We start from the raw sequence: 27,138 nt of genomic DNA on the forward strand, positions 1-27,138 counted from the left end.
TGGGAGGTTGCGATGCCACCCCTAGTCAAGCTCAGGGTAGGGCCGATTGGGGGGTTGGGGCACCGCCTCCTGTCACACTCAAGGCAGGGTCGACAGGGAGGTTGCGGCGCCACCCCCTGTCACGCACAGAGCAGGGCTAATCAGAGGGTTGGGGCGCTGCCCCCTGTCATGCACAGAGCAGGGCCCATCAGGGGGGTTGGGGCTCCGTACCCTGTCACGCACAGAGCAGGGCTGATCAGGGGGTTGAGGAGCTCCCCCCATCACGAACAGAGCAGGGAGGATAGGGAGGTTGTGGCCCTGCCCCCTGTCACACACAGAGCCGCAGGGCGATCAGGGGGTTTGGGCTCTGCCCCCTGTCATGCTGATCCCAGTGCTGGGAGGCATATTACCCTTTTACTGTATAGGATAGAGGCCTGGTGCATGGGTGGGGGCCAGCTGGTTTGCCCTGAAGGGTGTCCTGGATCAGGGTGGGGGTCCCGCTTGGGTGCCTGGCCAGCCTGGGTGAGGGGATGATGGCTGTTTGCATCTTGTCACACCTCCTTTAGGGTGGGGGTCCCCACTGGGGTGCCTGGCCAGTCTGGGTGAGGGGCTGAGGGCTGTTTTCAGGCTGGCGGGTGACTGAAGCTCCCAACCTGTCCTTTTTTCCTTTTTAATTCTGGGCCAGCTTTAGCTCTGAGGCTCGGCTCCAGCTATGAGACCTCCACTGCTGAAAGCAGGTTTCTGGCCTTTGTTTACCTTCTGTATTTGAAACAATGTTGCGGTCCTGCTGGCTGAAGCCCAGGGTTTTGTTTAGCTTCTATATTTGTTACAATGTTGCTTAGAGTGCAGCTGAGAGGCCGGCAAGGCAGGTGGGGAAGCTTGGCTTCCTCCATCACTGAAGCAAGCAAGCCTCCCTGTTCGCGTCAGCTGCCTGGCTGCCGGCCGCCATCTTGGTTGGCAGTTAATTTGCATATCTCACTGATTAGCCAATGGGAAGGGTAGCGGCTGTACGGCTAATTACCATGTTTCTCTTTTATTAGATAGGATATATATATATATATATATATTCAGAATTAGCTCTAATATATAAATATAAATGCTAGATAAGCTGCCACTGGAACACCAGAGTTCAGTATAAATAGATATACATATAAAAAATTTGAAGTCAGAAACTAAAAAGCAAAAACCTTAAGAAACCTGAGATTTGTTCTCCCTTTCCTAAGCTGCTCTGATATCTCCCTTTTATTGGTCTCTTCACTGATCTCAGCACAACTCATCCTCCACACCACTGTTTTGAGTTCTGTTTTGGAAGATATATTTGATTCTGTCACTTTTCTCCTCAAACACCTCTAATAACTCCCAATATTTATAGCAATGAAGCCCACATTCTTTAGAGTTAAAGCTTGCCAACACCTCACTCCAAATTACCTTTCCATTCTCATCTGAGAATTCTCCAATGCAGGCACATGCCTTGCCCTTTTTAATCTTGCCAAGCTTGTTCATAGCTCTGCTGCCCCTGTCTCCCTCCTGGTCTGCTGGTGATCTCACCTTTCCTTTGGTGATACCTTGGTGACTCAGGGTGGCCTCTCCTATACTTACAAGGCATCTGGTATGTGGATATCATCATATACCCCACTCATCACATTATATTGTACATACAGATCTATCGCCCCACCCAATATCAGTTTGACAGTGAGTAGAATAAAGATAAGAACCTTGGTATTTCACCTTTGTGTCTCTAGTATCTAGTACAGTGACAGACATGAACTAAGTCTTCAATAAAGATATATTGATTGAAATAAAACAAAACTCTCATATTTCTGAAACATCTAGCACTTTCTTGCAACCATGACCTAATCCCTATTGTTCTACCACAACTTAGAATGCTTTTCTTTTTGAAATGTTTACTCTTGTTTTACTTTTATTAGAATAACACATGTATATTGTTTACTTTAAAATTAAATATTACAACTAGCAGTGCCATTTCCAAAACCTCCTGAAATCAACTACTTCCACCTCCTTTAGTATTTTTTTTTTATTCTTCCCTCAGGCCTCTTAAGGAGGACATAGGTAAAAGAAGGCAGGCCTGCCTCAAATATTCATTCTTCCTTAAATATCTTGTAAGTACTTTACACATCATAGATACTCAAACACTTGTTGGTTGATTAAATAAATGGATAAGTGGATATTCTTGCTCTTTGGTGCTTGTGCACAAACTAGTCAACATTCTGAAGTGGTGATGCATTTATATACCACAGTCAAGGGAAATAAACAAGTTAAAATGGGGTACCAATTTAAAATAAATAGGGAGGAGCTAATGAAAAGTAAGACAAGGTGGGCAGAAACTAGGAAATCCTCCAAACCAAAAAAGTCAGGATACAAGTTATGTGAATGAGTTTAGAATCAGATATTTTAAATGTGCATTCCAGCTGAATAACCTTGGGCAAATCACAGGACTTTCCTGGGTCTCAATATTCTTATCTGTAAAATAGGGATAATGCCCCTTCCCTTCTAGATTTCCTTTAAGTAAGGATCTGGCCTGCTCTATAAATGAAAGCTGCTTTATTATTTTTGTGAGTTTAGATGGGAATAACAACAACTACAACATCACCCTGGCAACCTTGAAAATGAGGCTGTCTAACCAGAAGCTTCTTGCATACCTACTGCTGAGGCTTCACCTGGCTAGGGTAAAAGGGAAAGAAGTAGTTAAACTTGGTAAGGGGCAGTATGTGGGCAGGATATGAGAACAGGTTCCTTTCAGGAGCACTAATCCTACTCCCATCAATATGACAGTCACCTTTTTGTTTGGTTGGTTGTTCAGGGAGTCTACCAAGAAACATCAAGTTTCTTTGATAGATGGCACACTCAGAAGCACAATAACAATATTTTAGAAATGACAATGGGATCTGATTACTGCTAAAAGTTAATACATATACTTGATGGAAAAGTAAATTACATAACATCCTACACTAATGTAATCCATACAATGAGTTGAAACTCTATCTTCAACTTTCTATTAAGACAGAAAGGCCAGAGTCTCAAGACATTAAAATCTCACTAGAGAGTATCATATACCAGAACCTTAGTTGCTCTCAGCATCTCCACAATGATTCAGTGCATTAAAGATAAGTGATTGGTTAAAAGCATTTAAATCAACATTATGTTCCTGAAATTTTCCATGAACAAAACAATATCTATATAGAAGGATTTTTAAAAAATGATTTCATTGTAAAGGAAAAGAGAAACATAGCACAATAAATTATATTAAAGCATTGCTAGTGAAGTAACATCATCTGCTAGGTAGAATTAACCCAAGGTCTTGAATCACGAAGTGCTCATAGGTAACAGCTAATCAAAAACACCTGTGCTCACTTCCATTTACCAAAGACACATGAAATTTATGAAATAGCTTATGCGCATGATCATTAAATTGATCTGCAAATATAAAACCTCAAAGCAACTTACAATATTATAATATTGTCCTCATTGCCCTAAATAACTTAAATAAAGGTAGAGGAAAGAAAAATTATCTTCATGGATGGCAGTAGACCAGCAATTCTCAACCTGTGGATCGAGACCCCTTTGGCGGTCGAACGACCCGTTCACAGGGGTCGTCTAAGACCATCCTGCATATCAGATATTTACATTACGATTCATAACAGTAGCAACATTACAGTTATGAAGTAGCAACGAAAATAATTTTATGGTTGGGTCACAACATGAGGAACTGTATTTAAAGGGCCAGAAGGTTGAGAACCACTGAAGTAGACTTTGCTAGTTCTGCAATATTGTTTGTAAATAACAACTGTAACCATTTTACTAGTTGTGACCTAATTTTTTGGGGGGGGATCCCAAACAGAGAAATAAAAATGGTATGTATGGATATTTTTATGTTTTTAATGAAAGCATAACAAGTCAAAACCAAGTCTCAAAATGAAATTAATTTTTAATTAAATTATTTCATCCTTACAAATGTTTAAAGTTATGCTCATTATAACAAAAACAAAATTTAAATAATCTGAATTTGAATATTTGAGAAAATTAAAAATGTATTTCTTTTAACCTAATTCTTTGGCTAAAAGTGCAGAGAGAAATTAGTTTCTTAGTGTCAGCTCTCCCATGTCCTAGAAAAAAATAAACTACAAACAAACATTCCATGGGTAATATTTTCAATATATACTCTATTGGTGTTTTCCTCCTGTGCTGTTAAAGGTCTTTGATAACTCTAATAATGAGAGAGAGAGAGAGAGAGAGAGAGGCAGAGAGAGAGAGAGAATGAGCAAAAGAGGGAGAGAAGGGAAGACAGAAATGCATGAATTATCACTGTCTTGCAAGTTATTATTTTCAAACTAGTGACCTGATGCATCAATTCGTGCACATTGAAAGGAAATTAATTAGAAGGTGGCCGGTGGGGCGGGTCTGGGCGAGACGGGCCAGACATGCACTGGAGTCAACCTCCCATGGTCCCTCCCCAGCTGGCTGCACCTGGGGTGGCACCATGGCTCGAAAGGCATCGGCGTGGCCTGTGGGAATTGGGCCGAAACAGGCTCTATGACATCCCCCGAATGCACTCTGCAAAGTTGCTATCGTACAGGGTGTGGAATGCAAACACAAGTGTGCAGTAAACCAGATTCAGGGCCGACAGTGGCCCAGCAACAACATAACCCATGGCCAAAGGTGAAATCATGCGGCCCCGCGAGGAATTGGGCTCCCTCTTCTCTGGTTTCGGGGTGTGTCACCTGAGAACCCACCACTTCCAAGTCACTGCAGCTCGGCAGCTCCTGTGTTGAGCGTATGCCCCTGGTGGTCAGTGTGCATCAGAGCTACCAGTCAGACGGACACTTAGCATATTGGCCTTGTATATATATAGATGACAAACATTTCAACTCACAAAGTTGTAGGTAAAAGCCCCAAAACTAAACTTTTCTTTCAAAGATTATTGTGTACCAGATATACTAAAAATCCTTATACTACAAAATAGTTAGAAATTCTGGATAAAATATAGTAAGCATTCTTTCAAAAATATTGCTGATTTTGTAAGAACATAAGAAAAAAAATTACCATTAAACCCAGCAATTCTTCTCCTAAGTATCCATTCAAGATAAATGCAAACCTGCACCTATACAAAGACTTGCATAAGAATGTTCATAGCAGTATTATTCATAAAAAAGTAGAAACAACTCTGAATGTCTATCAACTAGCAAATGGAAAAACAGAATATGAAACAGTCATTCAACTGAATACTATCAGCAATTAACAGGCATGAAACATTGATACATGTCACAACATAAACCTTAAAACATAATGCTAAGTGAAAGAAGACAGATGCAGATTACATCTTATATGACTCAATTTATATGAAATGTCCAGAAAAAGCAAATCTATGTTATAGAGAAAGTGCAGCAGTAGTTGCCTGAGGTTGGATATGGAAACAAGGATTAACTATAATCAGAAAATAAATCCGGATTTCTAGAAATTAAAAATATGATTACGGAAACTCCAAATGCAACAGATAGCTTAAAGTGAAAATTAGTGCTCAACAAAAAAATAATAAATTGAAAGACAAATCTGAAGATAGCATCATTTCCAGCACAGGGAAAGACAGTACAAAAGAAAGATTGATAATCACAGCACAAGAAGGTCTAATATACAATTAATTAAATGTCCATAAAAAATAATATAAATAATGGGGGAAAGTTAATGTTTAAGAAAATAATTATTAAAACTTTCCCCAAACTGATGAAAAATCTGATTCCTCGGATTCAAAATGCTCTACAAATTCTAAGCATGATAAATAAAAAACACATAAGTAGAGCTAACACCGAAAAACCGTATAATACTACTAAAAAAAAAAAAAAAAAAAAAAAAAAAAAAGATATTACCAGCAGTCAAAAGAAAAAAAGACAATCACTAAGGACCGATGATTGACTGATCTCTCAACACAATGGAAGCCAGATGACAGTGGAATAAATAATATTTTCAAAATACTAAAAGAAAATAACTGTAATTCTAATACTGGGTACCCACCTAAGTATTATTCAAAAACATAGATACACTAAAATATGATCTGATATTTTTAAAATATCCTAGATAATAAAAAGCTAATATGCTAATTAGACTGGACGGTGGAACGACCTTCCAAAACGACCTTCTAGAACAACCAGTGGGCGGGGCCGCAGGGCCATGAGGCAGCCAGGGCTGCGAGGGCCAAGTCCCTTGCATGAATTTCGTGCATTGGGCCTCCAGTTTGTGTATAAAAGCCTCACACATTTTGCTTAATGAACACAACTTTTACCATTCTTAAATAAACTGACAAATAACAATGTTATCCTACTTAATTCAAACAATTAGGTACAAAATTATATATTATTTCTAAAAATTTTATATAAGAAGTTAACAAAAAGTTTTTCTAAAATCATTATACCAAAGTAATATTATTCTATCATCATATAAAATGATTCACATAAACAATAAACATTTTCTACCACTTTTGCAATTCTACAGAGGAAAGGTAAGCCTGGCTGGTCTCACAAAGCAGCCTGTGGTGGGGGAGCTGATAACAGTGAGGCTGTGGGAGGAAATGTGCCCCTGCCTGGGTCTGGACCTGGCTCCTGAGTCTCAGTTTCCCTCTCTATACAAATTAGGTGCTTCATAGGAATCAACATTTTCTAGTAACTCCTACAGCTCTCAAGCCTGATAATTTTTAAGCCAATCCTACAGGACACCTCTGAAACATTTGTCTTCCACAGTCTCAGAACCAATAATCAGGTTAGTTGGAAATACTTCTAGATAGAATCTGTAGCACATTACATAATACATTCTTGCAATATTTTCCCACTATATCAACTAGGAAGTTTCCAATCCTGATTCCTCATTCCCCAGCCCCAGGAGATTTAGTAATAGAAATACCTGCTTTAAGAGATGTTTGGAAAACTGACAGCTTTTTCTCCAAGAACAACACACTAGTCAGAGGATACTAGTTAGGGGACACAAGGTGTCAGTCCATTTTCCCAACTGTAGGTCTTCCCAACTGTAGCAAAGGACACTGCTACACTGGCCTCATTTCAAAGGTTTCCCCCTTGCTTAGTTATGTCATTTTGGGACCAGATTAATACATTAGGCGCAGCAATATTCTTAGTGATGCTGCTGCCTGATATTAGCTAAGCTTTCTCCCTGGTGCAAAAATAAATTGGAAATCCGAAGGTGCCTGTGCCTGCGGCCACGTCTGGGCTGCGTGTAAGGTGTCAGGGTTCCCTGTGAGGCTGGGCCTGGCTGGCCCCGAGGCTGGAGCAGAGGGGTCCAGAGACAGCAGTGCCATCCTGTCAGATGGCTTACCCGCTCCATCTCAATCTTAAGAGTAAAATATCTGTTTATTAAAAAAATAAAACTGAGCAGAGGAGGCAAGAACTATAGTGTGCTGGTGGTTACATGTCTGCCCTCTAAAAAATATAAAATAATTTTAGTATTTAAAGTCAAATCTAAAGCTGATTTAAAAATCCTACAGTGGGTCAAGAGGTAACAAAACCATTTCCCTTTCCGAGTGAGAATATAACCTTTGGTTAACGTCCTAAAGATGTTCTCCCTTAAAATGGTTCATTAACCATGTAACTAGGCAACGTTGCTTACAGTAAAAGTGACTCTAATTGGTAGATAGCACCTATCTGGTGTGAGAGAACTATCAGGACTGGAGGGGCGCCCCCGCTTTAGATTCCCCAGGTGCAGTCATTCCTGTAACTGGACATGTAACTTTTGGGGATGCTAGATGCTATGCTTATTGATTGTTCCAAGAGATATTAGTTCTTGGGGGTTAGAAGCCTCCAAGCCAGGGCAAGGCCCACACCCATGCCAAGTGGCCCTCATCTCCTTGCACTACAGCCTTCATCTGGTGGATGAGAGATGCTTCCCTGGCTGCTGGGGGAACTGTGCCACGCCCCGCCGCAAGCTGTCCCACCGGAGAGGGCTGTCTGACGCTGCACTGTGGCAAGCAGTTCCCATGCCTCACCCTGCTGGGAGACTGGACCAAGGATGGCCCATGTCTAAATGTCTAAATGTTCAACTGAACCTCATAAGATCTTATGGTGTCCTAGGCACCTAAATGTTTCATTTTCAGTATTTTTTTGTAACCCAGGATAAATAGCATATTGCTAAAGTCATGAACAAATTAATTTTTATAACATTTTCATTTATTCATTCACTCAAGAATATTTTTAAAGGTGCATTGTAGCTGCTCTTTGATAAATGGACTGTAAGGGAAGAAGACAAATAGGGAATACAACTAGGTGGCTAACGTAGGTGTCAGTGGAGCTATTAATATGAGCAATACTTGGAGGGTAGCCCGCACCTGGCTTGTTAATGGACGTGATTAAAGAGACAAGAATCGTGAGGCATCAGGGGCAGCTCAGTTTTGGCTGTGATGCCATTCACCGAATCAGAGAAGCCAGCAATGGACATAAGGAAGTGAGAGGCACAGTGGTGAAGAACAAACAGCCATCTACTCTGCTTCTAGAAGAACCCACCAAGAGGTAAGCACTTACAGGAGCCAGGGAGGGGCAAGGGAGCTTTGGGAACAGTGATAACACAGCTCCAGTCTTATCATCAGCATTACACACTTAATTCCTCTCACGGGAAGCAGGGGTAGATAAAGAAGAAAAAGTAGAAACTGCAAAACACAGGTTTCAGTGTGCAGCACATCACGTGTTAAACGGAAACAACCCCAAAGTTCAACTTCCGTGGCTGTTCAAGGAGAAAGTCTTCCACGATGTACTTGAGGATAAAGGATTTGCAGCTATATGGTGCCTGAGAAATGTGCGATGGCTGTAATTTAACTCCCTGTATGTGGGCTTCAAGATGCACAGTGGCATATTCCAAACCAACTTTTAAAGAAAATTGCGTGGAATTTTCAAGACATCGGGAGCGTTCTTAGAAGTTATGCAGAAAAAACGGGTTTTTGATAGTCATGATTACACTCAGTGCTGCCAGGTCGCAGGAAGGCTCTTCTTGCCTCGGTATGGTTAGAATTACTGTTGACAACGTTTTAATTAAAAATTTGAGAGATTCAAATGGGAGAATATAGGTCACTGAATTTTCATTCACCGTGCAAGTTTTACTAGTGGCAGAAAGCAAGCTTTGTGAGCGAGGGTCCACTGTGGGCCCCGGAGCCCATCTCCCCCGCGGTAGCTGGGAATTGAGTATGTGTTGGTGAGAATGATTTGGCTCTCAGTCAGCCAGTCAGGGGACTGAGCTTGCACAGTTAGAGACCCGCCTGGCACAGAACAGAAGCCCAGTTCACAAAACACTCAAGTCCACACAAATCATACATTATCACCGCAAGCTGGAGGGGATTCGATCTTTCCTAGCAGGTTGTAGATTTAGATAGATTTGTAATCGTCCAAAAATACACTATGCAGCGCCAGAGTCTAATTCTACAATTTTCAACTGGTTTCCTAAAATTGAAATAAAAAAGAGGTAAATATTTGTAGAGCCCGCTGAATGTAAAAACCAGTTTAAGGAGCCTTAGCCGGTACCGGGAAACCTTGAGAAATTACAGTAGGTGTCTAATTTAAATGCTGTATCTTAAAATAACTAATCTTAAAGTATATGCTATGTAGGCTATTAAAAATAAAGACCACTTGCCTGAATAAAAAGTTAAAATTGTATTTTTGCATAAATCCGAGAGAGTAGAATAGATTCCAAATCAACAGTGTATCCAGCAAAGAGAAGAATAAGCTGCATGGGAAAAGCAGCACAATTGCGGAAAGGCTGTGCCTTCCCACATCATTTGTGTGTGTGCAGGAGAGAGTCTTTCTTCAGATGCGTGCTGTCCTCAAAGGCCCCCAGCTCCAGAATCAGTGCTTTCTTCCACAGAATGATGAATGTGATGGATAATACTGACATGTGTAGCACTCTCTGAACTTGCTCTAGCCCCCAAATACTGCGGAAGTAAAAGAGCATGACAGAAATGTGGGCGAAATATGCATATGGGGAGTAGGAGACCAGCCTTCATCACGATACGTTTCACGAGCATGGAAATAACTCATAATGGTGTCCTGGTAGGTACTACACACTGAAAGCTTTGGCAACAAAGAAGCCACAGCTTATGTGCAAATTCCAGCCTGCTTGCTGAACTTACCCCTCTTTCTGCTGCTCAAGAAAGATATGTTATCAGAATCCAAGTGAGTCAGAAGAAACCACGAAATCTGTTCTAATTTATAATTTTTTAGAAAGTAAATCATTTGCCAACCTTGATTGCAAGGTGTGTTGTAATGGCAAAGTTGAAAACAAATGCTTTAGAGGACTTCGTCCAATTTCTTTTGTAAACTAGAGCAGAAGGTATGATTTTCAGAAAAAGCCAAGTACATTTGCCTCAACACAAAATAGGACTGATTGAATTTCAAACTTCATTTATTTTGTAGAGCTGAAATGTTAAGTTCCTTATTCTGTTCAAAATTGACTTGAATCTTATTTATTATGATATATATGTGTATATATCATGTATGTATGCTATTATAACTGTTATGTTTTATTATATATATACTCATATATATATCATAATAAATAAAAGTAAAAAAATAAACTATATATATATTTTTTCTCTCTCATGCATTGAAAAGAAGTTTCTGCTGTCCAGCTGGCATGGCTCAGTGGTTGAACATTGACCTATGAACTAGGAGTTCACGGTTCTATTCCCTGTTAGGGCACAAGCCTGGGTTGTGGGCTTGATCCCCAGTGTGGGATGTGCAGGAGGCAGCCTAACAATGATTCTCTCTCATCACTGATGTTTCCATCTTTCTTGACCTCTCCCTTCCTCTCTGAAATCAATAAAAGTATATTTAAATTATATATATATATATATATATATATATATATATATATATATATGTTTTAAAAAGAAGTTTTTGCTTACTAAAAGGTGTAAGTGACTGAGAATTTCAAGTACACTCCCTGCAAGCATGTCCATGAAGTGCCCTTCTGGATGGTCTTGGCGTGGACATGGCTGTTTCCTGCATGGCTGTCAGGTCCTCAGGACACCAGAGAAGCACCTCTGGACTCCATATCACAAGTGTGACTTCCCAAGGCTGACTGTGGAGACAGCCTCAGACACACAGAGGGCAGGGCACTAGGAGATTAGTGATTTTAAATCTAAAAGAGCAGAAGTAAACTTTGTGAGAGGAAATAAAATATCTTCGGAGCAAACCTGCTTTCTTGGAGAAGATCCTAGAGCCATATGTGAGGAAAGGTTAGTAGGAAGAGGAAAAAATGGGAAATTTTACCTAATTAAGAGATAGAGATGATTAAAAGCATGCTACAAGTAGCGAAAATCAAAGAGTATTTAGGCAGTTTTCTACATAACTTTTTGTTTCTAAGAGTTATTTACCTGATAAAAGTATCTTTGCAAGTGAAATTTATATTGTATCCATATGAAGAGAGCTAATTTTAAAAGGGTGTATAATGACAAGTAGAAAAGTACCATAACTCCCTGAAGACGGAGAGAGTTTTCTTTTGTTTACTCCTTATTGCTAATTTTTAAAATCTCCATTTCTCTGCCCACACTCTGTCATTCTCAAGGAAAGACAAGTTGCTTTCAGGCATTCGGCACATACTGGATCAGCCACGTCAACTCAACACAATTGTTTGAAAAGTTGAAAAGTTCAAACTATTTATTTAATGTCATGCAGACAAACCCAAGAAAAGGAACAAATTTGACAGATGAATTCTAGGTGATTCAGTCTTACAAACCCAAGGGACTGTTTGAGGATAAAGCTTAAAATGAATAGTTCAACATTAAAGTTAAAAGTAAGTTTGATTTACTTAATTAGGAAATTAAATGAATAAAACTACCTTTCCGCCTCAGGAGGAAGTGCCATTTAATATCTATCCTAAACTAAAATCATGAAGAGAATTTGTTCAATTCTCTTACTCCCCAAAATACGAGATGGAAAGAATATTAAGCCCTTATTTTATATGTAATAAGATCAACATAGGGGACCTGACAAGCTTGGGAAGGTTGGCACCTTCTACCTTGAGAAGAATGGTGTCCACTTTCACCAAGGAAATCCACCCATTTTTTGCTGTTGGGCAGGTCACTGACTGACTGATCAGGTTCCTACCTAAATACCTAAGGAGAAATGGAAACAGAGCAATGTTTTCCAAACTGCTGGTCATTCTAGTAAGTGATAAAATCAATTTAGTGAGAATCCAACAAGCATATTAAGTGCAAAATGTATTTTTCACTGCAATATGAGGAAATTTGAAAGCCCCAAATGAGATTATGTAAGGCCATATAGTTTGAACACTTTTCTACTCATTTCCAAATGGGCCCAGGGGGTCTAATTTTAGCACTTAAAACAAATGCAGAGAATCTGAGCTAAATAAAATCAGAAGGAAATCTCCAGAAAGCTGATGGCGTAGCTAAGATGTAAAACTACGTCTCCTTCCCATGCCCCATGCCTAACTTCTCCCAAAGTAGAAAATGTGGGAAGGATTACGAGAGTATTGGGGGTTGGGGAGACTGAAAGTTTGTAGTGTGTTGGGAATCCCTAATTGAGGATGCTTTAAACCCTGGGGCTAATGGTGTTGAGTTGTAATGGGGAGGCCGTACTGTGATGAGATATAGAAAAGGCTTTAAGCTGGAGGAATACAAGGCAGTAAATACAAGATTCAGGATGCAGAGAAGATGAAATTTTCTACACACACAAGCCTAATTCACTCAAAGAACCAGAGTTCTTTAGAAAAACAGCTGATATCATGTCCCTGGCAGGAAATGCATAAGCTAAACCTGGTATATCTCAACAGAGTCCGTCTATGTCAAAGAGTAGGGAACCAACTTGAAGAAGTGTCTACTACCAAAGATAGACAAGTTGAATATCAATAAGAAAAATACCTGTGATGGATTGTTCAGTTTATGATGATAATTTAAGAAAGCAACAATAATTCCTCATTGCTCATCTTTGGAGGATGAGGGAAACCAAAACAATATTTTGAAAACTGGTAAAAAAAGAGACAGACTCATATATTATTCCTTCCTTTCCCATATACATTAAACTCAGGTAAACTAAAAGGCTGATTAAAAAAAAAAAAGGTGCTCTTAATATAAGGAAGTCCTGCTAACAAATGAAAAGAGAAAGACCTGGTAAGGCTTAATTGTATCATGGTTAGTGGATATAATGATGAGAGTCTAATTAGTGACAGACATAGAGTAGAACCAATTATTTTAATGTTTAATTTATATTTTGCTATGAGTGTTTCCTTCGCTTTCTAATGGGAAACTTAGCAGATGTTTGTTTGTTTTTCTTGGTTTGGTTTTGTTTTTTCAAAATAAATCAGATGCCAAGTGTGTTAAGCAGTCTAATTAACCAGTAAATAGTGTAGGAGATTTAGTCAAACATCAACTGGGAAGAGCAAGATTATCTCAAAGAGAAGGTGAAACTCTTGGAGAGCAAGTGGAGGAGACATAGTTTAATGCTTTAGAAGGAGGCATGCAGCTCTGGGTTTTTCCTCCCTTTCTGCTCCTCCTGTTCATGATACCTCAGAAAATGAGGAGCATTAACATTAAAGGCACAGAGAAGACAGAGCAAATCTTCCCTGGAGAGAGAGTCAATCGGAGTTGGCAGAGAACATTCTTGGAAGAGGGTCTCCAAAGGGCAACTGAGGCAGATTGTGACACAGCCCTGCAAATTTCGGAGTCAAGTATAAGGAAGATGAATGTAAGAGAATAACTGCTTATGTTTAAAACTGTGCACCTTTAGAAATATCTGTACTTTAAAAAACTGCTATGAAATTTCGTCATCTAATGTTGGCTAAAATTGCTTTTGAAGGGTCATTTGAGTGAAGAAATCATCTCTATATGAAAAGCAGAGAAAGTTGAGAATTATCTGCACATAACACAGTAAACTATTTCCAGTGGGGAGATTTTTAGTTCCAGCATTGCTTAATTAATTAAAAGCTGTCCAGGCTCAAATTTCTCATCTATTAAAGAAGAGTAATAATATTTCTTCTTCCTTCATAAGTTTTTGGTAATAATTTCAAAAAGGAATGTAAGAAAATTTTATTACTCATGAAGAATTACATGCGGTTTTGAAATGATTAATAGAACATTTGTTCAATATATGAATACACACTGAACATCAATGAGAGTTGTCTCTAGCTTCTGGCTAGGGACTGCTTAATCATAGCATGTAACTGATACTTCTTGTCAGCATAACAAAGTTATGTGAATAAGCACATTAAATCTATTAAGTTCCATAACTACTGGTATATAATTAGATCCCATGGAGTCGCTACTTTGTAACATCGGGTTTTTTTTTAATATACAGATGGACAAACATGGTAGTATAAAATCGTTATTAAAACTCTGACAACTGGGAAAATGCAAGTTTTCTAGTGATAAACCTAAGCACATCACTGACCTGCAAGAGACTGACTTAATAGTGAATCTGTACATACCATTACTCACAAGCCATGTGAACCCGAGTCTTCCCAGGCCTGTCCCCACATCTGTAAGCATGAATATTAATAGCACCTATCTGAAGTGGGGTGTTTAGGGGATTGAATGAATAATGTCCACAGAAGACATCCAGTACATGTTAACTATTATGATTATTGTTTTAAAAGTTTTACATTGGACTTCTTTTAATTCAACTGGATACTTAATTAGTAGTTAAAACCAAAAGTAGTGTATCCTTTTATATATGTTAAGTGAAGTTGTTACCATGGGAATGGTGAAGACGACAGGAAAAGTGGAGATTAAAGTTGGAGCTTACCCTGAATTTTCAACTAGAATATTTTCATAAGGTTTCTTCAAAATTTGCCCATGTGTGCACGTAATCACTTTGGCTGATTTCTGTTCTTTCTTTAGATTAATCAATGCATGCAAACTCATCCATTCAGACACCTGTTCTTGCTCGGAGCCTTTCCTTGGGCAGTACTCCCTGAAATGCACTTCCTGCTCATCTCTGCCCCCACCCCTACCCACCATGTTTCCTACACCATGAATCCTTCCCAACAATTTCAGCCTCTGATGACCCTGACCTTTTGAGCCCCGACATCTTATAGAGCCATGTTAATCTCTGACACCATCATATTGCTGAATGTTAGACAACTTTTTCTTTCTCAACACAAGAGTAGCTACTTCTCAACCATCTCAGTATTCTCCACAGCATCCAGCCAGCACACCGACAGCAAATATGTGCTAAATGAAACAAACATAAAACCAGTAGAGAATAAGTCCCAGGATTGCAAAAAGATTTGAAACATCATACAGATCAATTCCTTACCCAAACGCTTCTATGTTCCCACATCCCCCTCAGAGATGATCGCAGCTTGAATAACGCCTGTAAGAGGTAACTCACTACCACACAAGACATCTACTTTCAAGAAATTTTAAACACTAGGAAGTTTTTTCTTATGTGGAATACTAGAAATCTAGTATTACTGCAAATTTCTTGGTGTTCACTGCAGTCCCCTTTAGCTCTACTCATCAGTGATAAAATACTGATAATAATAAATAATGATTCTATTTATACCACAGGATAGTACAAGGAAAACAAATGCTTAGTGTGTATACTCCAGAGTACTAAGCAATGACGGGAAAAGATAGGAACTCTGTGAAAAATGACTCTGTGATTGAAACAAATTATTTTATCCAGAAAAACACTTCACAAGATTAATGTTAAAAACAGCTAATTAAAATTAAAAACATTTTTGAAATTCGAAAAAATAATTGAGGGAAGAAAAGTTGGAAAGTTAATATTTCAGTTACTAAATCAGTTAAATCTGGAAATTTAGTATTTAATTAATAAAACTAATAAATGTATTTGGGGGTGTAAGAAAGTTTAGGGGTAGGTGCGTTTGTCTTTTAAATGTAGGTTAGAAAGTTTCTTAATTCTAAAAAAATGTCTATTATATATAAAACTAGAGATGGCCTTTGAATTGGTTACAGGAATATATTCTTAAAGAAATGTTTTAAGATGTCTTTCTCAATAGATTTGAGATCTGTAGTCTAAGATAGCAAAACATAATGATAAGCATTGTTATTGTTCAGTCTTTTATTTCAAGGTTATGTAGTTGCAGATCTAGCATGAGCTAGGAAATAGGGAAGAAAGTCACAATTTTTTGTTGTTGTTGAGCAAAGAAAAGCATTTAGAAAAACGTGTAATTAAATTCAAATCTTTGGTGAAAAAATCATAACCATTACTTAGAAGAAAGGAAAAAACAACATAATACTTGCTAAGTACAGCAGTAGACATATAAATTCAGTAGGGAGGAACTCCAGGAATAAAATAAAGAAGTAGAAGTGAAGAGAAATAACTTTTAAGATGGACATATAAAAAAAGGAAAACTTGAAACAACAGATTTAGCAATTTGATACTATTTTGCTAGAAACAATATAAGCTATCTATATTTAAATGATAGAATGGAGAGAAAGCATGAATAATCAAGAGTAAACAATAAGATATTCTTTTTGACTTGCAAATGTACTTTCTAAAAGTTCTTTTCTGTCACTTGATAACTATTAGAGTTATTTCTGCTGACAAAAGGAGTTGAATGTTATCCAGCAATCTTTGAAATACAACTCGAAACTGAAACAAAACATAAAAGGGAAAAGATGGGAATTTAATTTTAAATGGAACATCACTGTATGTAATGCATACCTAATAATATAAAAAAGATGATATAATAAAAAAATTATTTTTAGTACAATATTTTTTCTTGGATAATTTATCAGTGTTGGTTTGATTCTATGTAACCCAGAAGGCTTGTTGGAATTTCTTTCTGTTTTTTCAGTGTGCTTACTTTGATAATGTATCCTGGGTCCCCATTTTGGATTAGCTAACAGTTAAAGAGGTTTGGTATCCCCATAAGAAGTTGGGAATGTAGAACTATTAATCTTTCAATAGCCTTAGAAGGTCAATAAGGCTGGGGTGAGGCATGGGTTACACCAAAGCAAAGATTAATGTGAGCGGACCACTCTGTCATTCTTCTTGTCTGAGAGGAGATGCATTACCTTTTTACCCCCCTTTAAAAAAAAAAAAAGTAGGCTAGCCCTGTCCTCTGGATCCCACCAGAATGAAAGCTCCAAGAATGCTGAAACTATACATGGCTTGCATCCACCACAGAGCCCACCACATAGCAGATACTGAATCAATATTTGTTGACAGAGTGAATATATATCATGTCTGTCATGTGGCAGGCCAATGATAACCATGGGAACAATGACCTCGTTGACTTGGGAGACCTTTAGTCCAGAGCAATCCAAAAGCCTTGTGGCAAGCTTCTGGGTTAGGTTTAAAAGTCCCAGATCAGGCAGAAGCGCACTTGGACCAGGCAGAATAAGGGTCAGCTGAAGACCGTCCGGGGAGAGCATCCCAGGCCTGTGGGAGTGACAGAGGTGCTTGTGAAGAGCAGAGTGAGCCATAGGTTGTCAGTGACCTTGAAGACCCCAAACACCAATGTCAGTAATTGAGGGTGTACAGTCCTCTTTAATTAAAAGTTATCTGACAACTTGAGAAGAAAAACCAAAGGATGTCCTCTAGAGAGTATTTCTTGGACCCTCGGGGGTGTTAAAGTCAAAAGAAATGCAATGACAATCCAGAAAGAAACCTGGGTCCTTTTTACACCTGCCCCCTGACACAGGGTCACGCTGGTAAAATTCAAGATGGAGACCACAAATAAAGCTAAGTGCTCTACCCGTCCATTTCATTTATTACACCATCCATTCTGTGCCTGCAGCCCAAGAGGAAGACTGGTTCTGACCTCCATGGGCTTGAATGGTCCAGGTTGATTTCTGTTCCTTGTCTTCCTTTGAATCCTAAATATACACTTTCCCAAGGAGGAAAAATTTCAACAGAAAAGTGTTAGAAGGTGAATGGAAAGGTGGGTTGGAAATTCTTAACTGACAAATTATTATAGAAACAAAGAAAAGCATAAGGGGACTCAACAGAAAACCATCTAAACAAAAATGAAGATAACATCGACAAGAGGTAGGGCAGAAACCTAACCCAGCAAATTAAAGACTTTAAACTTTCTGCTATAACTTTTTTATTATTTCCTATAACTTGATTTAGACAGCTTAGGTATAGAAGTCAACTAGATGGGTATAGACTAACAGGTCAAACTTCTAAATAATGATTCCACAAGCGAAAAGCCACACTGAGAGGAGGAGGAGAGCTGATTTTTCTTAAAAAAGAGATGATTTTTATCCTAAGAACTGCCAACTGGTATGAGTATCCATAATGACACAGATGTTTTATATTCATTTTCACTACCTTTGATGGTGAGTATTATCATGTGCCTAACAGATGACAAGACTAGGAGGTTAAGTAACTTGCTCAAGGTCACAAAGGAAAGAAGAGGCAAAGCTGAAATTCTAACCTAATCTCTAACTCTTAAGGTTGAGTTTTTCCCACAGTACTGCCCATAATATATATTTGTTCAGTAATAGAAGAGTGACAATATTAGATTTCTCTTTAGGGAACAATTTTCCAAGACTATATTTTCCATTGAGCTGTGTCTGAATTATTGATTTGTTTATAATTGCTATCCCTTACCATAAAGATTTATGTTCAGTTTGGGGAATAAGACGTCTATTGGAATGATAGTTTTCTTCATGACAACTACATCATATATAAATTAAAATAAACATAACTTCATAACGACCTGGCCAGGTGTCGCTAAGTTTTATAATAACACATTCAACATCTGTGAGCATCTCGACAAAAATTACAAATGATATGCCAGGCAAGCTGCTGTTTCTAAATTAATGCATCCTGCAAAAAAAGTTTCAAAACTCTCAGTATACTATACTGAAAATATGTACAAACATGAGAAAGGAAGAGAGGAGACAAGTAGCTGGAATATGAGTAAAGCAACAGGAGGCAGAGAAGGGAGTGGTCCTCTTGAAGGACGACATTTTCCCAGTAACAGGTAACATCAAATTTTACAATGTCAGCCTGGCCGGCATAGCTCAGTGGCTGAGCCTTAACCCAGGAAGCAAGTGGTCATGGGTTCGATCCCCAGTGTGGGGTGTGCAGGAGGCAGCCCATTGATGTTTCTCTCTTATCTCACAGTGTTTCTGTCTCTCTCTCCCTCTCTCTCTAAAAATCAATAAAAAATAGTTAAAAACAATTTTACAATTTCTAAGCAGTCTCCATAAAGTTCTATAGAACACGTCTCTACTTATCCCAGTTAAAGAAGGAGTGAGGCATGTGTTTTTCCTTCCTCACGTTTATAATTCACACAGGGTAAGGGATCACACACAGCCCTCCCTAGCAGAGCAGTTACCTCAATAACATGCTGTTTCTCTGGTTACAATGAATAATCCTTTTTGCTGTCTTTTTTGACAAAAAGTATTCATGTGTTGTTGGCATGGAACCGGGAAAAAAAGAGAAGAGCTGAGCGAGCTTTCAGTAATTTGTTCAAATTTTATAATCAAATAGCAATTATGTGACAATCTCATAAACTATCGACCTTTTCCTCTCATCCTCTATGGGGCCCTAACATTTTGAACAGCAGAATCAAAAAAGGCACAGAGACATTCACCACAAACCCTCTGAATGCTGCAAACCGGAGGGAAAAAAAGGAGAGAGACAAGGTGGGACAGAGCCTGGAAGGACTGAGGAAAAGGCGATGGGTTCTCATCACCATCGGGGAGTCCCGGTGTTCACTTCTGGTTCCTCTCACCTGCACTGGATCAGTGACATCACAGAGGTAAGTTTTACAAAACTGCTGCCTGGCCCTATCTCCTAGACATTCTCATTTGTGAGTGAAGCTCAGGCATCAGTGTGCTTTCAAACTCCCCACGTGATTCTAATATGCACTGACCTAAATAATGGAGAGACATGAATAAATGCAAAGCATACTGACAAGGTTTGAACATACTTTTCGCCTCACCAGAAGAAAAGGAATCCAACAATCTCAAAACATCGGATCAAGAGACTATCACTAACAATAAATAATAGCAATGAACAATGGCACCAATAACAAAACAAACCTCTTCCAAGACCTATGAAAGGAAAGGAGAAGAATTTTGTGTGAAACTTTTATCCATCCCCCTCCTGTAGGAAAGCAACATTTATCAGTAGAATATTCTGTGCTAACCATTAAACTGGATGCCCGGCCCATAAAGGAGTATGAAGTCAAACATTAATCGCACACTTTACAAATGAGGAAACTGAGCCTCAGAGAGGTGAAGGCCAAAGAACAAAGACAGAACTTGATCCCAGATCTGTCTCAAGTAGCTTTTCTCTTCTCCATATTTTCTGGAACGCTTCTCTGCACTGTCTAACTTAATGGATGCTGTAACAGAGTGTAATTTCAGGAACATTTTCCACTGTGGGACCTTGAAGGTTTCATTCTAAGAAACTTAGTCCATAGCTCTCCTGGCTATTAGCAGGCTAATATTGGCAGTGAATAGGTAAAGGGAAGAAAATAAAGTTGAAGCAGCAGGTAGAGGCCTAATGGTAAAGTAAAGAGTCTGGAATGAATGACTGTACTAATTAATTAACAAATCTACATTTACTATTCTCAAAAAATAAACTCTGAAAATAAATTAGGGTTATTTTAAAGCCAAACCTTTTTAATATTATGTTTAAATTATAGTTTTAGTAGAGTTTTTCCAAAGGATGAATTTAGCAGCTGATAAAATACAACCTTCCTACTCAGGGCAGCTGGGCAGCCTGACATCCCCGGAGTGGAGTTGAGTAGTAGCATATGTCACCATTAACAATAAAAACTTAACAGGTCACTAGTTTCCCTCAAGGTAGAGAGCATATTCTCAAATATAAATGGACAAATAAAATATCAGAAAAGAGAAAAGAAACCCACTTAGATCTCTAAAAAGCCAGATATCTGTCTAAAACTTCTATATTTAGATTAAATACACCAAGTAATAAGAACAAATATAAACCTAAATAAAAAAGGAAAAACTAGGTTATTTTTCTTTATTTCTCCAACAGGATGATTTTATACCTTTCATATTTTTATAAAACAATATGATTTTTCTCCACCTTCACTGAACACTGAAAATTAAGATAATTTAAAACATTGCATACAAATGTATACTCTTTCCTTACTCTCTATATATCTAAACATGGACATTTCCAATGCTTTAAAAAAATTTGAAGCATTAAGACATTTGGCATTTGGAATATCAGCAGGAATGCATTTGATTTGACATTAAATTAAGCAAATCAACACAATGTAATAATTTTAGTTATATTTATTAATCAAATATTTAATTATCCTGATATTAATTTTCATTGTATAGATCTTTTAGCCATATGTTTTAATCCTATGTGAGTGTGTGCATGTACGTGTGATTACATGTAGCAATAGTTGATATGCATGTTCATTTTACTCTGGTATAGTCTCATGATTTCTTGCTTTTTTCCCGTTATGATCAGAGTTAGCCCAAATAAAGATAAAAGTCTCTAGGAAATATTGCTCTTGATGTCTCTTTAAAACCTTTCAAAGACTTTGTAGCTTTTTATTCTTGAAAAGGATTAGAACAATGGCTCATTACATACCATAATCTGTGATTTTACAGGACACCAAGTACAGCTCTTTCAGGTTTTGTCCTTCCTTTGCGATGACCTCCACACACCTGAAACACACACAAAAAGTGGTGAGTTACACTAATGTGTTTCAAGTCAAATTAGAAGAGTTTGGCCAGGACTATAACAGGAAGAGGTCAGCATTTGATGAATGCCACAGCTCTCTTCTTTCAACAAACCTCTTTCAAGGTGTTTCAGGAAAAGGTATTATATTCCAGCTTTAAACTCAAGTGCTCTAATACCTAAATGACTTTAATTAAATACATTTATGACTAGTGCATCTTTTACAACCAAGCTATGAAAAAAGAGATATTCCTATAAGAATAATGTTACATTTGGTAATAAAAGGCTGGTAAACATATACTATATAATGAGCAGGTCATTAATATTATAAAATAATATAAAAATGATTATAATGAAAGTGTAGACTATATAGATGGATGGTGATTATATGTGGATGATAATATTGCTTATAGTTCAATTATGAATATGGGGCTTGAATAATTGAAACACACATTGTTTTGTGAAATTTTATTTAACATAAAATATGCTTTAAAAATCTATAACATTGATCATAGAAAGAAAAATCTTTGCACACATAAGAACTTTAAAATCTTTTAATTTAAAGTGGTTTCTACTTAGTATTTTAATGAATTATTGCATAGACACAGGCCATTTCAATAATACTGATATAGATATGTAAGATTTATAGTCTTTTCTGGTTTAAGTTAAAAGGTTTTGAATGGTACACTCTGCTCTAATAGCCTTAGTGGGACATGTAGTGCAGAATTGAATGAACTTTAAAAATAATGATTAACAACACTAACCATTTTGTGGCTCAGTCCCCTATAATATCAGAAAAACCTGTACAGTCCCAGTGACACATGGGCACATGCAGCCTTCAGTGCACTCCTTGTTTTAATCTTTATAAATAGCAGGTAAGTAAAAGGGTAAAAGCAAAAAGAGTCATTAACCTTTTCTAGGAAGGAAGGATCAAGTAATTTGATACCTATGTGTATAATCCATCAAAAAATTACCGAGCAGCCATCTCTGTCTCTCAGATATTTTATTTGCTGTCTGGCTTATTTGTAGGTATCTTCATAAAATGTCAGGAAATTTTATGTAATTTTACTTCCAATAATTCATTATTGAAGGTTAAATTAGTTATATAAAAGGCACATTTTTCTTTAAAATATACTTTTATAAAATATTATTTTAATGGAATGATAAACATTTCAGAATTCCTCAGAATAACTGAATAAACATTCTTTTTGGAGTATTTTTAAAAATTATGATAAAAATTGATAAGGACTTCCATAGCAATAAAAGAAAACTTAAAGCTTTAATAAAATATAATTATGATCGATACAGTTTATTATGAAAAGAAATTTAAAAACCTAATTCCATGTCATTTGGCTTTAATGTAGCATTTTAATAAAATCAGAAAAAGGGAAGAATAAAAGGAAAAAGGAAACATTACTGGCAACAACCATGTTTTCTATGTAACTTTAAAAACTAATTATCACATGCTAAGAATAAAAAATATAGGCCCTGGATAATTACAAAATCTTTAGTAGTTAAAACAAAAGCCTGACTACTTTCTATCATATCAAGAAACATATTTCCCAGTCCTCCATTACCAACCAAAAATGTTAGTAGAACCAATATTTTGTATGGCCAAAATGAAAGAAATTAGTGCAGAAATAATCATTGTATCATTTATTTTGTTCTCATGCTCTTTTCAAGTAGTTCAAAATGCCCGACTTTATATTTTTTTATGAAAAAACTCTAAACAAATGCAATATCCTACTTATGTTCCTGCCACTTGATCCTGTATTAGATATGCTACCAGCACATATAAACATTAAAGATACACAGGGCAGACTACAAACAGCAAATAAGACAAATTGATTTTACTGCACAAGTCAGATCAAATGCTATTTCATAGGCAACAGGAACCCGTATTCATGTAACACAAGATAATCAATCACTGGATGGGAACTGTCCTAAAGCTGATGAAAGGCCATGAGCATCGTGTTTCCTCACTACACAGCAAAGACAAGTTATTATGAATAGATTCTGCAAATATATTAAGCTTACTCAAGGGGCAATAACTGAGAGATAACACATGATTAGAAGTAAGCAGTAAGTACCTTTTAGACAAAAAAAAAGAGAGAGAGAGAAGAAAACTGTAAGATCCTTTGCTTTTACAAAGGATCACCTATGATTTTTTGCTCTGTTTTTGACAGTTCAGTTACATACAGTTTTCCAAATACGTTTAATTACAGTATGCTAGAAATTATGTACAACACAGAACTACTCTTCAGATAAGAATTCATGAAAAATTATTTCTTGGAAGATTTGTAGCAAACTTTAATGTTTTGAATTTGAATATCATCGTTTACTGATATGATATTTGAGGAGAGAAACTCCAAGTTCTGTGAATCTGGATTGAAATTCTTAACATAATATTAAAACACAAAATTGAGAGGTTCAAATTAATAGTTAAAATAGCTATTGTTTCCAGAGTTGAAAAATGGAACTAGTTCGCATTATCCTGTTATGACAAATTGGTGTAAATGGCACCCCTCCTCAGGCCTCTGGCTGGCGCCTGAAGCGCTGCGATCAGTCTCTAGGTCTAGTATCCAGGCAGCCGGTGCCTACAGCAAGTCTTGATGACACACGATAGGCGGGGGGCTGTCCTTATCTCCTGAAACTTTTAGAGTCTGTTCTAAAATATACTCACAGAAGTGCCCTAACATAAAACAAGTCCGTGCACCACATGAACTCTAATAATTCCATCTGTTTTAAAAGAGTCTTGGCTCTAGTCATGGCCTTCAGTGTGTTAACATCAGAGCATTTCCAAGTTCACTGTGCGTATCACAGGCAGGCAACAAACAAGGTGGTAAAGCTTAGCGACCAGTTAAGCTTAAAATGATTTAAACTATAGGTGTTCATGTAAGTTGTTAAAGGAGTGTTTTAAAAATGGTAGCAATAAGAGAGAGAAATATTTACAAGGTGATGATCTAAAAGTAAGAAGGAGAGTGACAGAACCAAAGACCTCATTTCAAACCTTTGCTTCTCCACCCCCTTTCCTACTCACAGATACCACATAGGAAAATATTCATTCATCTCTGTGATAAACTATAGTTTTGTCACTGGGGGCAACCAGTGAGTCCCTAAACTCATATTCCAGAATTCAAATATTTCCCATTATTACCCCACCCCCTTTTCCCACCATCCCTAAGAGCAAACATCAGAATACCGTATGACCATATTCTCTACGGGTCAGAACGTTACGGATTACCCATGTCATGCATGACAATCAAAGGAATAAAAAAATCTGGAAAAGAACTATATCCTTAGGGAGAGTGACAATCTATAATATTATTAAAGAGAAATTCATAACAAAGAAAACTGGCATAGTGGGAAAATGCGGAAGAATGTCAAATACTGTTAAAGGGGCCCATGAACATCAAACACAAGCCCAGCAGACCATCTTCCTGAGTTCTGAGAAGTAAAGGGAGACATCTTAACTAGAGGAAATAAAGAATCAGAAGACATGCATCCCAGCCTCACCTTCAAGAAACCACAGAATCAGCATCTGCCTTCCCTAAAGCCCCGTATCAGCATTCTCTGTAAAATGAGGGCCTGTTTGAAGAATTTCTCCAGACCAAACATCCTCAGTGCATTTAAATATATTTTAGTTTATTCTGAACTGCCACCCCCCAGATTATTTTCCTGCTTTTATGTTTGGGCAGGGTTGTGAAGAGAATTAAAAAAATTGCACCCCTTGTAAATCCTAGAGTGACAGCTGTTGAGTACACACATATAAACTCCATTAGAATACTGAAAAGGGCCAGAAAACCTGTTCCAAAGTATCCAGAATCACCCGTTATAACAACATAAGTTTACGCTCCCTTGCTTTTGATAATGTTTTAAAATGTACCTAAAATATTTGCTGAAAGTTGAAAAGCCAAAAAAAGGTTTCTTTTGTGAGCTATACAGGATTTTTCTTTTAAAGAAGAGAAGGTATTTCTTAGTTTCAGTGGAGGGAAAATCTGTCTCCTTAGCAATAGATTCCTAATCACCTGATTTATGTGAAGGGTAAAGGTTAATGAATTAAGCTGTGTAAGCTTCAAAACTATCAAAGGAATTCAAAAAAGCCTTGAATTATGGAAAACAATGGCCCATCCTACATACATACCAAATTTTATGGGTTTTTTTGTCTCCTGCTTAAAAGCAGGAACATGGCATTAGTGACAATTGAAAAGAACTAATGAGGAAATATGACTACATTGCTTGCAAGAGGAGTGTCCTAGGAGACCTTGTTACTGTTTGTGATGTGCTTCAAGCCCAAAAGAAGCTAATTGGAGCTGCCAGACACTGGTTTGCAAATCTCACTTTAAAGGACAGGCTCAATCACCTTAGAGGTGTGAAAAGAAATGTCCCCATTAGAGATGCATTAGTATGTGGCTTGGTGAATTTCTAAATAAACTTTAAGATGTTCTTCCCCTAAGTCACTTTTATATGTGAATAATTGATCTATCTTCCAGCAAAGGAGAAAAATACAAGACAAAACAACCCCAATGATTTAAAACAAAAGGTATAAAGAGTGCTGTAAAGTAATTTGCAAATAAGTGCAACGGGGAGCTATGTATGTTTAAGGCTGAATAAACTCATAGATCAAATCTTAAAATTCCTGAAACACAAACACATCATAAAAGTGATCTATGTGGGGGTTTTTGAAATGGAGCATCATTTTCATCATTTTGTGAAACTAAACAAGCCAACAAGCCACCACATGTTACATAGATTGTAAGTGGGTAAAGGTATAAGAAGCTGTAACACACACACACACACACACACACAACACACACACACACACACACACACACAATAAAAAGGATCCACAAGATCTAAAGAGAGTAACAAGGGAGCAAACTCGGTCCAATTCAGTGCTGTGAAAGCTCATCTTGAATAACTCATATGGGGTCATTTAAATGATACCTGAGGTCACCAAAACACAATTTGGCATCTTACAAAAAGAAAAATGATATCTGGTTGATTTTTCTAAAGCCTTAAGTCAAGTTTTACTGAAGAATGATCCAATCCCAGTGCAGCAAATGAGTGGGCATGATTTACAGGTATGCCCTACTTTCAGAAAACACACTGTATAAAAGATTTCTATGTACAAAAAATAAATAAATCACCAGGAAAACATATACAAGATGAATCAACACAAGAATCTATTAAGAGTACATTTTCCCTTATTACACAGATACTAGTATACAGTTTCCTTTATGAGCATTCTATTTATAGGTACTTTTTCTAGTAACACCTCACCTTAACCTTAGAGAAATAGCATGCAATACTTATTTTCAATCTTGACCTTAAATAACTGCACATACGGACACATGAAAGACGACTTCGGGAAAGTGACACATGGCATCAAAGTGATATACTGAGTGCTCTTTGTGTTATGGTACACTTTCTTGTAAATGTTCTTCTATCCCATTAACACAGTACCAAATATATACTTGAATCAATTTTTTTATGTAGACTTCTAAAGATATTCTTATAGAACATCTCATAGAAATGTTGCCTGCAG

General features: G+C 37.4%; 1 protein-coding gene across 1 annotated transcript in view; it reads right to left on the reverse strand.

Moving 5' to 3' along the window:
• Positions 1-27,138, reverse strand: part of FBXL17 (F-box and leucine rich repeat protein 17) — a 456,197-nt gene that overhangs the window by 134,249 nt on the left and 294,810 nt on the right. Inside the window, exon 7 of the mRNA XM_070412419.1 lies at positions 21,501-21,577. Within this exon, the coding sequence (XP_070268520.1) occupies positions 21,501-21,577 (77 nt within the window). The remainder of the gene's footprint in view (positions 1-21,500; positions 21,578-27,138) is intronic.

Source organism: Myotis yumanensis, unplaced genomic scaffold (genome assembly GCF_028538775.1).
Source record: "Myotis yumanensis isolate MYYU_CA2020_CCGP unplaced genomic scaffold, mMyoYum1.0.hap1 SCAF_4, whole genome shotgun sequence".
Taxonomy (NCBI): domain Eukaryota; kingdom Metazoa; phylum Chordata; class Mammalia; order Chiroptera; family Vespertilionidae; genus Myotis; species Myotis yumanensis.